Below are 12,382 nucleotides of genomic sequence, written 5' to 3'. Positions count from 1 at the left end.
TTTCTGTATAATTTCTTCTGAAATTTTCTTTTAGAAAATAGAACCTTATATAAAAAAATAACTCAAATAATCTAGAATCTTTCTCAAGCTTTTAAACTATTATATTCGCTGGCACTCTGAGTTAAATTAGGCAAAATTATCTCCGCAAATCTTCATAGTTTTCCGACACGTTCTTCTACTTATGAATTACACCCGCTCTCAAACTGCTCAAACTTAAAATATTACGAGTTTCGCGAAATGCACGAACTGTCTCTCAAACTGTGTAATATTGTAAATTTCATGCAAATTGCAATTTGTTTCTATACCCTTCTGGAGAGCCATTGGGTGTGCTGGTTAAGTTACTGGCCTGCAGTTGCAATTCCTCCATGATTTATGGACAGTATCCCACCAGCTGCCACCTGCCCCTTGCCGCGCTGCCACAAAAATACAACCGAATATGTCGAATACACATTCCGCCTGCTCCACTTTGTTGCAGCCGAATTGAATTTATGGCCACGGTATACAGCAGCCAGCATCGCAGTCACACACAAAAAAAAAAAACCCCAAAATGAGCAAAAACAGTTTGAAAAGTGCTTTAAAGCCAAAAAGTGCGCACAACTTCTAAATTACTTTGGGCAGAACTCCCGCGTGGAAGGGACAACCCCAAAACCAAAGTTCTGAAATTTCTTCCGCCCTTCTGCTCCTTTGATACCCTGGCAAAGGGTATGATCGTCTTGGCCAGAATTAAGCAGTGCAGTTAGTTAGATATTTATGCAGTTTTAAGGAGCATATGTGCAGCAATTTAGTTAGCAGGAAGTTTTGAAGGAATGAGTAATGTGAATTGAACGTTCCTGTCAGGATATAGTACTTCCCAAGGATATCCTTGTCTCAAAACATAGAGTATTTCCGACTTCGGTACCAAAATCCATCCTTACCTTCCCCGTTTTTGTTGGGGTCTAGGCCAGCGACGTGTCTGCAATTTGCATGTGCATGACTGCGACTGTAACTGAGACCCCGGGTGCCAAGGGATGAGGGTTGGAGAAGCATCCGTGGGTGTGGGTTCGGTCCGAAGGGCAGAGGATTGAGGGTGGCGCCATAAAACCCATTTGGCGCACAGCCGTTAACGTGTTTTGTTGTTTGGCGAAGGAGTTGGGCTTGGGGTTGGCTTTGGTGTTGGTGTTGGAACTGGGGAATATGAGGAGTAGGAGGACTGGCTGCTACTTGGGGGCGTGTTAGTTTGTGTGGTTGAAGTTTGTGTGTCCAAGGGGTGAGTTCTTTCGTTAGGAAGGGCTGCTGATGCTGCTACTGCTCCTGCTACTGCTGCTGATGCTCCCTGCATATGAAACCGGGCACCCAACTATATAAATAAAGTCTCGGAAACGTGACTTGAAAGAAAAGTGCATGTTGACGGAATAGCATTCAGATATTGCCCGGCTGTATGCAAATAAGCCTTAATTTGTTGTCTTATTTTTACAAACTTTATTAAAAAGATGCAGCAAATGGTTTTTAGTCCTTTAGTTAGGTTTTCTAGCAATTTAGCTATCAAGTAGCTTTCTTAAGCGATCCACAAAGCTTAGGTGTCCAGAAAACTGCACCAGTGAAACTATGAACTTGTATGAAAATACATTATCATAGTTAATTGGAGAAAAGCCATGTGTCATGTCTTTTCCCCCATCCACTCGAATCTTGCACACATCTGGCCAACACCCCAGCCGAGATCCACGACAAACTGTTCATTTTAATGGCAACATTTGGCACATGGCCAGCATGGAACTGCCTTTTTAGAGGGGCACTTAAGGGCGTGGGGCATAAAGGCAAATAGAACACGAAAGTCGGTAAGCAACACACACACTCTGCCTCATGTATGTATGCTCACACGCACTTTGCATAATTAATGCAGCGGCAATGTCAAACCCGTTATACACTCGAGACATTTTCTTGGAGTCTTCGTGCATCGTGGACCAACTTTTCCGGGGTGGCAAAAAAACGACAGGGCGTCGCTGAGAAAATTCGTTGTGTTGTTTAATTAAAACAAGAAATTGCCACTTAAAGGCGGCGGTATATTATGAATGCCAGAATGTCTGCCGGGCTCTGGATGCTCTGGATGCTGGTGGTCCTGTAGTTGGCGCTGCAGTCACGCGCTCATTAGCAAGGACATTGTAAAGGACACACAAAAGCTGGCAATAGCCATTCGTGCAGAGCGAAAAAAAAGGTGTACAAATCAAAATGGTCAACCCAAACGCCTTCAATCTGTGTTAGTCGTAATGTTCGCCTTATGTGATTTGTTGCTCAGGGGTTTTGCTGAAAAAATACATTATTTATATATGGAGAAACATTTTTATGTCAGTGTTTCCATGTGTGTGTACACACAAGTACACAAAGGAGGAAGTTCAGCAATTGCTAGGCCGGAAGTCTTTTGTGGGACTCGCACGGCTTGAGCACGTCAATGGAGCACCTGATTCAGCAACGTACACACGTACTTAAATGCTTTCCACCCACTTGGGTTTTTCCAGGAACTGAAGGAGAGCTTCAACTATGGCCTGTTTGCTCCACCTGCCAACGGCAAGGCGGGAAAATTCCTGGATGAAGAACGCCGCCTGGGCGATTATCCTTTCAACGGACCCGTGGGATATTTGGAGGTGAGTTCGGTTTTAGACATTCTTTCACGTATTTTCATCATTTATTAAATTTGTGCTTCCACCCAAAAAAAAAAGCTCAAGTACAAAAGGCGTGTGTACAAAATGTTGACCCTGGATGAACGCCAGCTGAAGGCTCTTCACACGCGGGCCAATCTGCGTCGCTTTCTGGAGTGCATCAATGGCGGACATGTGGAGAAGATAGCCAAGATGTGTGCCAAGGGCCTGGATCCCAATTTCCATTGCTCGGAAAGCGGAGATACTCCGTTGACAGTCGCAACGGGCGCCAAGAAGCCAAACAAACTGCTCATCGCTCTGGTCAACGGTGGAGCCTTGTTGGATTACAGGACGAAGGATGGCACCACAGCCCTGCACCGGGCTGTCGAGCACGACTCCTTGGAGGCGGTCAGGTTAGAAGGTGTCCTTCTCCATTTTAAAGACGCACTCATTAACATTCTGCTCTCAAATCACTAGTACACTCCTCGAATTGGGCGCGTCGCCGAACTACCGCGATGGGCGTGGCATCACCCCGCTGTACATCTCCATCACCAGGAAGTGTGAGGCGAAGATCACAGAGAGTCTGCTGCATGACCACGCCACGTTGGGAATCCAGGACAGCCAGGGCTGGAACGAGGTTCATCAGGTGAGTCGGTGGCGGTCCGTGATGATCCTGGCGATCCTGGCGATCCCTAACAGCAACTGCTTTGACCCCGAGCCAATCCCCGGTGAAATGGTGTTGGCCCACAACCGTTGAACGCCCATTAATGATTGAATTCTTTATCTCTCTCTCTCTTCTTTCTTGAAACTCTTCTACTCTAACTCTAAAACAAACAAAACCAAACCAAAACAAAACAAATTCGCTTGCTAATACTTTGTAACCCGCGGGTTGGCATATGCATCTCTGCTGCATCCTTTGGCTCTCTCCGTTCACCCGATCGACCCGTAGGCCTGTCGCCATGGCCTGGTCCAGCACCTGGAACACCTGCTGTTCTACGGTGCTGACATGGACGGCCGCAATGCGTCCGGCAATAGTCCGCTGCATGTGTGCGCTGTTAACAACCAAGAGGCTTGTGCTAGAATGCTTCTCTTTCGCGGCGCCCAGCGCGGCGCCCAGAACTTTGCCAATCAAACTCCCTACCAGGTAAAGCCCAGTGTGTGGACTCAAGAACCTACACAGAGAAAAAATCATGCGAATTATGCCAATGAAAAGACTTAAGAGGGCAAGCAAAGAAATTTTCTCTGTGTATATTCTGGGACCTAAAACTTTTTGAATTTTGTTAACAACTTAGTAGTTGATAGCCTTTAAGTTGGTACTTTTGTGCTGCTGTAGTTATGCTTGTAGTTCAGTCTAGTACTTAAGTTAGTTTCTGATTTAATAACTTGGTTTGGCATATGGAACTATGGTTGTTTAATCCAATTCGAATTTCCATAGGTGGCTGTTATAGCCGGCAACTTGGAGCTGGCCGAAATCATTGAGAACTACAAGTCGGAGGATATTGGTAAGTGGTGGCCTACTTTAAAATCATTCCATCATTCACCATCCGAAAAGCAATCGACTCGTACTCGCAACCGAACTACTAACTTCATACTCATTAAAACTCAAACCAAAAATCCCATTTACACGGAATGTGTTTCGAATACCTTGAAACGTCATTCTGATTTATACTTTCTTAAGTTTCTGTTTCAATATTCGTTTGCTCTACTCAGTCTATTTTATTAATATTGGCCACAATCAAAACTAGTTTCCTTTCCACTTGGTTCGAATCAGTTTACCCCATGAGCGTCTTCATATCTGAATACACTTGCATATCATCTATCAATCATTCGACAATCAATCAATCAATCATCCAACTTGATCATCTAGGTCTCTTTCCCCACATCAGTGTATATTACTCGTATTATATAAATATATGTACTACTTTCAATTTCTATACAAATCGCAACCTATATGTACTTTACCCAAAACACCTTTTTCGTATTTTGCATATGCTTGTTTGAGATACGTGCTCCATAAATGTAATCAAATCAAAATAGTTTTGTTAATGCCACACTTCCAATATCTTGGCTGTTCTTGATCCATGTTTTGTTCAATGTTTTTTCGTGTTTTTCCATACATTATTATATATTCCATTTCCTAGTGAGTTGATTTGTTGGCAGGACATTAGTAGAGTGTCCTTCCCTTGGTTTTGCTTTTCATCTCAGTCGCTTATCCTTCGATAAATGAGCAGTAAGTAAGTGTAAGTAAAGTGTGCCAATCATTCCTCGGAATATTCCTTAACTCTGCCTTGGGCTTAGGATGTTAGATTATTTCTTTATTTATCTATATTGAAAGTTATTACATTATTAGATTGAGTAGAGAGCAAACTGAAACAGGGGAATTGGATTAAAACGTCTGTGATAACAGCCAGACCTGACGACCAACTAAACACACAACTAAACTGATTAATCCCAAACCTCTTCCATTCCTAATCCTTGCCCACCAACTCGAACACATTTTAAGTGAATATCCTTGATCACCACACAGTTCCCTTCCGCGGACCGCCGCGCTACAATCCGAAGCGCCGCTCGGGTATCGGGTGGTTGAGCGCCAATGGAGCCGCCGGCGCAGCTCTGCTGGCAGCGGCTGGAGGTGGTTTCGGTGGTGCGATGGTCGGCTCGAATGGCGCCGCCAACGGAAACAACGGGGCTGGCGGTGTTGGTCTGATGCTCAGCCATCAGAACCACCAGCAGCACCTCGCCGGCCACCATCAGCAACAGCATATGCACCACCAGCACCACCAGAATCACCACCAGCAGCTGCAGCAGCAGCAGTTGCCCCACCTGCACACCCTGCAGCTCCACGGCCCGCCATCGCCCTGCCCCTCGGAGCACATGCTGGGGGCCTACAGCTCCGCCAGCTCCAGCCTCTCCGAGGGCTCCTCCGGCCACCGGTCCCACGAGGACGACATCAGTATTGTGACAGGTGAGGAATGGTTTTCATTTTCGGTTTGATTTCGACCTCATTTGCATTTGCCTAAGTTTAAGTTTAAGTTAAGAGGGGTACTTAAAACATAGGTCTGCTATTATTATAAATAATGGTAATGAATATACCTTCGTCAATTGGATAAGTATACCTCTAACTCTATCTCCTACTATATGTAACTGAAAGCATGCGATTAATTAGATTTTGACTAAACAAGGAATAATTGCATGTGTTTCTACCTCGCACTGATTCTATTATCTAAATTACATATCATTTACAATCAAATCATTATTCTAAGAGAAATATAATACTTTATAAGCCCAAGAACACTTTACTATGATATTTTGATATAAATTTATATTAATTCCTCGGCAAGAAGAATATAAATATTTTAGTTTTAATTTCCAGTTTTTCTACGAAATCTATTAAACCATTGATTCTGATAATTTCTCCTCACATGTATTGTATACTTCATTGAAAATTTACCATAAATGATTTCCAGTTCATTCCTCTGTCATATTTCTACCATGTTAGTACTCCTTTAAAGCATTCGCTTTGACTCCACTTAACTGGAGGCTCCTGTTGTGCGTTCAAAAATTTGCATGCCACTCGTTTGTCTTCTGCCTCGTACACATTAAAAACGTAGTCCTAAAAAAACAAACCACTCATTCTATCGTCCTTCCCCGAACAGACAAATCCCTGGGCGACACCAGCGACATAATCAGCGATTCGTCGGGCGTGGGAACGAACTCGGATTCGGCAGCATGTTCCATCGGCCATCCCAGCACCACAGTGGTGTGCATGGAGCCATATGCTGGCAATACCGTGGGTCACATTCGCCTTCAGCCGGGTGATGTGATCGAAGTGGTGGGCAGCACCGACTGCGGATTGCTCGAGGGCTATGTGCGAGGCACTAATCAGTCCGGCTTCTTTCCGGCCGACTGCGTCCAGGAGGTGAGTCTGCGCCAGAAGCACATCACCAATGTGATGACCGCCAGCACTGGCATGGCTCCCCAGCAGCAGCAGCAACAGCATTTGCAGCAGGCACCGGCAGGTTCCTCCGCCGCCTCCTACCAGGGATCACCACAGTTGAGCTTGGGTGGACATTCTGGCAGTTCCAGCACGCTGCTCCAGCAGCCCCATCAGTCGCCATCCCTGTCGGTGGCCAGCAATGGATCGTGCCAACAGCCGCTGGAGAGCAATGGAGGTGGAGCCTCTGGCAATGGCATAAACAATCGAAACAATAACCACTCTGTGGGACAGTACAGCAGCGCCACTGCGCCACGCATCAAAAAGAGGTAGGAAAGCAAATCCCTTCTATGAGTTGCAAACTAACGCCACATCTCTTCTAACCCCAACAGCGCCTATAACGCCCCTCGATCGGTGGTACTGCACCGAGCCAAGCGCGGATTTGGCTTCATATTGCGCGGCGCCAAGGCCAGTTCCCAGCTGATGCAGCTGCGTCCGTCAGAGCGCTTCCCGGCGCTCCAATACCTGGACGATGTGGATCCGGGTGGAGTGGCGGACATGGCAGGACTGCGTCCAGGTGACTTCCTGCTGACCATCAACGGCGAAGACGTTAGCTCCGCCTCTCACGAACAAGTGGTCGAAATGATCCGATCGGCCGGCGCTCTGGTCAACTTGACAGTAGTTTCGCCACAGTTCCCCCACCAGATGCAGGCCAGTGCTCAGTATCTGCCCAGTGGAGCGCGTGCGGGCAGCCATCATTTGAACAGTGGACCAAGTACTCCTCAAAGTTCGCACCGTCAGTGCGCCACGTTGCCGAGGAAGATGACGGGTCCGGGAGGAAGTGGTCCTGCCTCCTCCTCAGGAGGCAGTGTGCGAATGGCTCCTATGCCACCGCGCAGGGATCCCAAGACCACGTTGAGTGTAGGCAGAGCCAGGGCCAAATCCATGGTGGCTGGTCTGGAGAACGGAGGTGAGAAGGAGGACGATTTGCCGCACACCAAATCCAACTCAGTGGAGTCAATCGCAACGCCAACACCTACCGGTATCCAAACGGGACCTGGAACACCCGTTCAGCTGCGCACGGCCAGCATTAAGGCGCGACCCACGTCCAGTAGGATCACAGCTGCCGAATTGGAGGAGCTATTCCAGCGACAGCAAGGCGAGGGCAGTGCAGCAAACGCCAGTCGGTATGCCACCATGATGACCAGCTCCCGTTTCCAGTCGGGCACGGACAGCGGTGCAGCCACTCCGCCAGCATCGAATGGATCTCCCATGAGGAGTGGACCGCTGGTGTACGGCAGTGTGGCTGAGATGAAGCGTAAGACAGCGAGGAGCAAGCATGGTAGTGGCACGCTGCGTGGAAAGCCCGTAGCCACACCAACAGTCGGACCAGGAGGAGCTGGAGGCGGTCGTGACCTCAAGCGGTTCCATTCCACACCCGACTTGCATGGTCCTCAGCTGCACGGTTCTGCCTCATCCATTTGGCAGGCATCTGGAAAGGGTCACCACTCGCAGGACGATGTGGCCACGCTCCATGCCTCACTCCAACGCTTGAACTCTAACCAAGGAGAACTGAAACTGGGAGGACTAGGAGCAGGATCTGCTACAGGAGCGGGAGGAGCGGTACTACCGCCGCCCAATCACCCACCTCCGCCACCTCCAGTGGGTCAGGTTGTTAAAGTGGAAACACGCAGCAGTGTTTCGGAGTATGAGAGCACCATCTCCTTACAACAAAAACTGAAGAAGCGAGCGGAAAACGATGCTGTGACCAGTGCAGCCATCGATGGCGTCCAGAGCAGCTTTAATCCCTCGGCAAATGCCAAGATCTATGCCTCGCCGCAGGAACTGCGCAACGTGATGGCCTGGAAGTTGCGGCAGGCGCAGGAGAAGCCATCGCAGGAGACATCCGCTGGATCCCAGCAGCCAGTTAGTCAGTACGCTGCTCCCACGCAGATGCGACCAGCACAACAACAGCAGCAGCAGCAGCAGCAAGCACAGCAGCCACCCACAACACTGGCCTCTCACTATGCGGCTCCCCAAGTCCAGGTCCAGCAAGTGCAACAGGTGCAGCAGTCACCTCAGCAGTCTGCCCCTCAATCCCCGCCTGCTCCACCGCTGCCACAGGCAGCACCTGTGCCGGCACAAAATGGCAATGGCAGTACAAGTGGTGCCGGATCAGCTCCTCCTATTCCCGAACCTGACTACAGCTGCAGTGAGTCGGATGGCGAGGATGAGAACTCTATTCTGGTGGCACGTAACACCAAGCTCAACGAGAAGATTGCACTATTCGATGTACCAGAGACAAGTGGAAATAGTCAGGCTAGGTAAATATCTATCAAGTACAATTCGATTTACGTTCCTCATTAATAATCCTTCATTCATCAACAGTGGGAGTAGTTCCAACTCAGGCAGTGCCTCGATTTCTCATTCGCTCTCTGTGGAGGAGATCCAGCGCATTCGCAGCAATCTAAAGACATCAAAGTCATCGCCAAACGGTTTTGCCAAGAAACCGGAGGACGAGAAACCACAAGAACAGCAGCAATCCCACCAACAACCACAGCAACTGTTGCAGCCAGGCGAAGATGAGTGCGACAACAGCAGCTCCGGCGTCAGCAGCGAGCAGGAACAGCTGGCATTGGCCGCCGGGGTTACACTGCCAGGTGGTGGTAAGCCCACCGATACCATTAAGAAGAAACCATCGGTGACCATTGTCGAGGAACCCAAGACTATTCCCGATCAGCCTAGCAGCAACACCAGTCACACTACGAAGCCTATGGCCAAAACCACTATCAGCATAGGCGGCGGTGGCAGTACTGTGCCCACAGCGACGCTTACAGTGAAGCAACTTGTGCAACAGCAACATGCACCCGTTATCCAACAGCAGCAGCAGCAACTGGGCAGCAAGCAACCAGTGACGCCCGCCAGCACCAACAAGTTTACGCAACAGAGCACCATCAACAGCAATGTGATGAGTCCCCAGGTTTTGGGGCGCATTCCCAGCCATCATCATCAGCAGCAGTCGTCGAATCCCAACCAGAAGTTGATCGCCACCCAGCAGCAGATACTGCAGCAGCAACAACAGCAACTGGCCCACCAACAGCATCTCCAGCAGATCCTCAAGGCAAAGGCCGCCGCGGCCGGAGGAGCCAGCAACACGGCCGTCCTGGTGGCGAAGCATCAGCAGAAACTACATAAGGGCACCAGCAGTGGCCATGAATCAGAGATGGAGACTCGTTCCGATCTAGAGGATGATGACGGAGATCTGAGTCCCTCGCCGCCGGCCAAGGCGTTCCAGCGTCACAATTCGCTGACGCGCAAACAGGCAGCGGCAATTGCCATGCAGAGGGGTGCCACCAGAACCACGGCAGTGTCCCTGATGCAACTCCCGCCGCCACTGGAAGCGGACAGCGATGGAGAGCCGTCACAGCTCACACTTCAGCGCCAGCAGTCCCATCACCCGTCACAGACCCACCCACATCCCCACCAGCTGCAGCAACAACTGCAACTGCAACAGCAGCAGCAGCAGCAACAACAACCAATGGCCGCCCACATTGTGGGCATGCTGCCCAGCGGACAGTTGGTGGCTGTTGCCTCTGGCGCTGTTGCTGGCGTTCCGGGCGTTGGGGCGACTGCGGTGCAGCAGGGCAACAACAATCTGCAGCAACTGTGCACCGATAATCTGGTGTTGGCACCTCCGCCGCAGTTCTGCGATTGCAACGATGCCAAGCACGCTCCGCAGCCGCATCTGCCAACGAGCCAATATCATCCACAGCAGCAACAGCAGCAGCAGCATCAGCAGCAACAACAGCAGCAGCAACAACTGCAACAGCAACTGCAGCAGCAGCAGATGCTGCAGATGCACCAGCGGCTGTCCGGGGGCGCTGGCGCTGGAGCGGTGGGCACCTTGGGAAGGGTCCGGATCGTGGGGGCCATGCCGAAGGCCAACCACCATAGGTTGCACTAAACTAAGCCTGGGGAATCAAATCAACCGTTTGCCAAATCGTTAAATCGTTAGTTAGTGTAAGTCAACAACAGTCATTGCCACTCACAACGAATAGCCGCAACTGCCTGCACCCAGAAAGGAAATGAAGCGCGACGACCACAAAGCAGACACAAATCTAATTGTTGCCACATCTTTTCAATGGCACGAGGATGTTCGAATTAGAATTTTCTTGATTTCGAAATCTTATGTTACTTTTATTATATTTATTGCGTGTGATATAAATTTATGCAAGCTGCCCGCGAGCAGCAACTAATCGCTATTTGTAATCAAACAGCATGTATGCAATATTTAATGATTAGTTAACAGATACCCAGCATCCTACCATTGAAAACAAACTGAAAGGCAGCCGCCGGAAATTCTTGCTCGATACTGGGCTTTTAGTTTGCTTTCGAGCTGCACAATGTGTCAAATGTTAGTGTGGACTTCAGTCCGCATCCGATCTTAGTTCGTAATGTTAGAAGGGCGCCAGCGCCAGGCAACATCATTTATTCAGTATCCATCCATTGATCATTCGTGTTCGTGTTCGACTAGTGCACAAAACATTTAAACGACATTAACATTACTCTAATTCACAACTAGCGTAGGTTTTATATGCCTAATGAAAGCAGGGAGGCGGAAGTTGCACCGAGTAACAATAATATTTGAATTTGAGCATTTAGCCGAATTTCCAGTCAAGTCAAGTCAACTAAACTAAACTAACAAATACTAAATGAATAAAACGTATAATGTTTTTAAACAAAATATTTATAAAACAAATATTTCAATAGGCGGCTATTTTATAATCGAGCAAAAAAAAAAAACAAGAAAGATCGAAATTGAAAACAAAACGTAAATTTTTGCTAGTAAAATTTACAGATTTTTACTTTTAAAAGATTTTTTGTATAATTGTTTTTTTAGAGACAAACTTTAACTTGCCAGAGTATTACAGAATATTGGAGAACGTAATTGGAGTTGAAGAAGTAACGTATTGTATTGAAAGAGGTTCTCAACTATTTGCCAGCGCTTAATGCAAATATCGTCATAGGCAACCCAAACTTATAAATGCGTTTTCACGAGTAACAATTATTATAACTAAGGCTGATTTTATTGCATAATACATACAGAACACAGAAATCGAACCAGCATTCGCCTACATACTGAATGAAATATAATAAAGAACTATGAAGAACTCAACTAACCAAGCAAGCGATTGATGCATTTACATTGTTTAAACAAAAACTCTTTGAGGTATTGAAAGAATTGGATGGAAATATAATGAACTCGTTCGAATTGGCAGGCCGCTCCTTTAGCACTAGCACCTAAGTGTTGAAAAGTTAGAAAACCTAAATCTAAACCATAAACATAAACAACCGAGAATATATTGGATACTCTAGCGTATAACTAGGTTTTAGCACACTTTTTAGTTCTCGCAATAGTTGCTAATTATTTGTAAATTGTTTTAGTTCCAACGCCCACACCCCGCGCGTACATGTAAACAAATATGATTAGCCATCAAGCTTGTTAGTTTTTAAGTTAAACCGTCTAGTAAATCCACGTGCAGTGCTCAGTTGCAACTACATCATGCAGTTCCCAATCGATGGGTGCATGCAACACGAATACGTGAAGCTGCAACTGCAAATGTGTTGGAAACGCTATATAGCAGGATTATTGAATATGCCTAAACCCCAAGATAATGTTAAACAATTAAAGCACACACCACCACACATACACTTTAAATGCAAGTATTTCAAATGGAATAATATGGAAATATTTATCATAAGTCGTAAAATATGCAATTATGTATTATGAACACGCGTATGAGAAATTAATAAATATGAATGAAAACTATGCCAC

The 12,382-nt window shown here is 47.4% G+C and overlaps 1 protein-coding gene across 10 annotated transcripts in view; it reads left to right on the top strand.

The window, feature by feature from the left end:
* The window catches only part of LOC6734397 (SH3 and multiple ankyrin repeat domains protein 1), a 72,463-nt gene extending 60,087 nt beyond the window's left edge, over window positions 1-12,376 (top strand). For 4 of the 10 annotated variants that reach the window (XM_016182049.3, XM_039291893.2, XM_039291895.2 and 1 more), the window contains 9 exons: window positions 2,493-2,618; window positions 2,694-3,025; window positions 3,090-3,258; window positions 3,562-3,756; window positions 4,048-4,114; window positions 5,140-5,577; window positions 6,269-6,875; window positions 6,939-8,870; window positions 8,935-12,376. In XM_016182049.3, coding sequence (XP_016027525.1) covers window positions 2,493-2,618; window positions 2,694-3,025; window positions 3,090-3,258; window positions 3,562-3,756; window positions 4,048-4,114; window positions 5,140-5,577; window positions 6,269-6,875; window positions 6,939-8,870; window positions 8,935-10,510 — 5,442 coding nt within the window. In that variant the 3' untranslated portion in view covers window positions 10,511-12,376. The remainder of the gene's footprint in view (window positions 1-2,492; window positions 2,619-2,693; window positions 3,026-3,089; window positions 3,259-3,561; window positions 3,757-4,047; window positions 4,115-5,139; window positions 5,578-6,268; window positions 6,876-6,938; window positions 8,871-8,934) is intronic. The other 6 variants (XM_039291896.2, XM_039291897.2, XM_039291898.2 and 3 more) reach the window with 3 other exon arrangements.
* Window positions 12,377-12,382: the final 6 nt, after the last annotated feature.

Source organism: Drosophila simulans, chromosome 2R (genome assembly GCF_016746395.2).
Source record: "Drosophila simulans strain w501 chromosome 2R, Prin_Dsim_3.1, whole genome shotgun sequence".
Classification (NCBI taxonomy): Eukaryota; Metazoa; Arthropoda; class Insecta; order Diptera; family Drosophilidae; genus Drosophila; species Drosophila simulans.
This window is presented reverse-complemented; position numbering and strand designations above follow the sequence as displayed.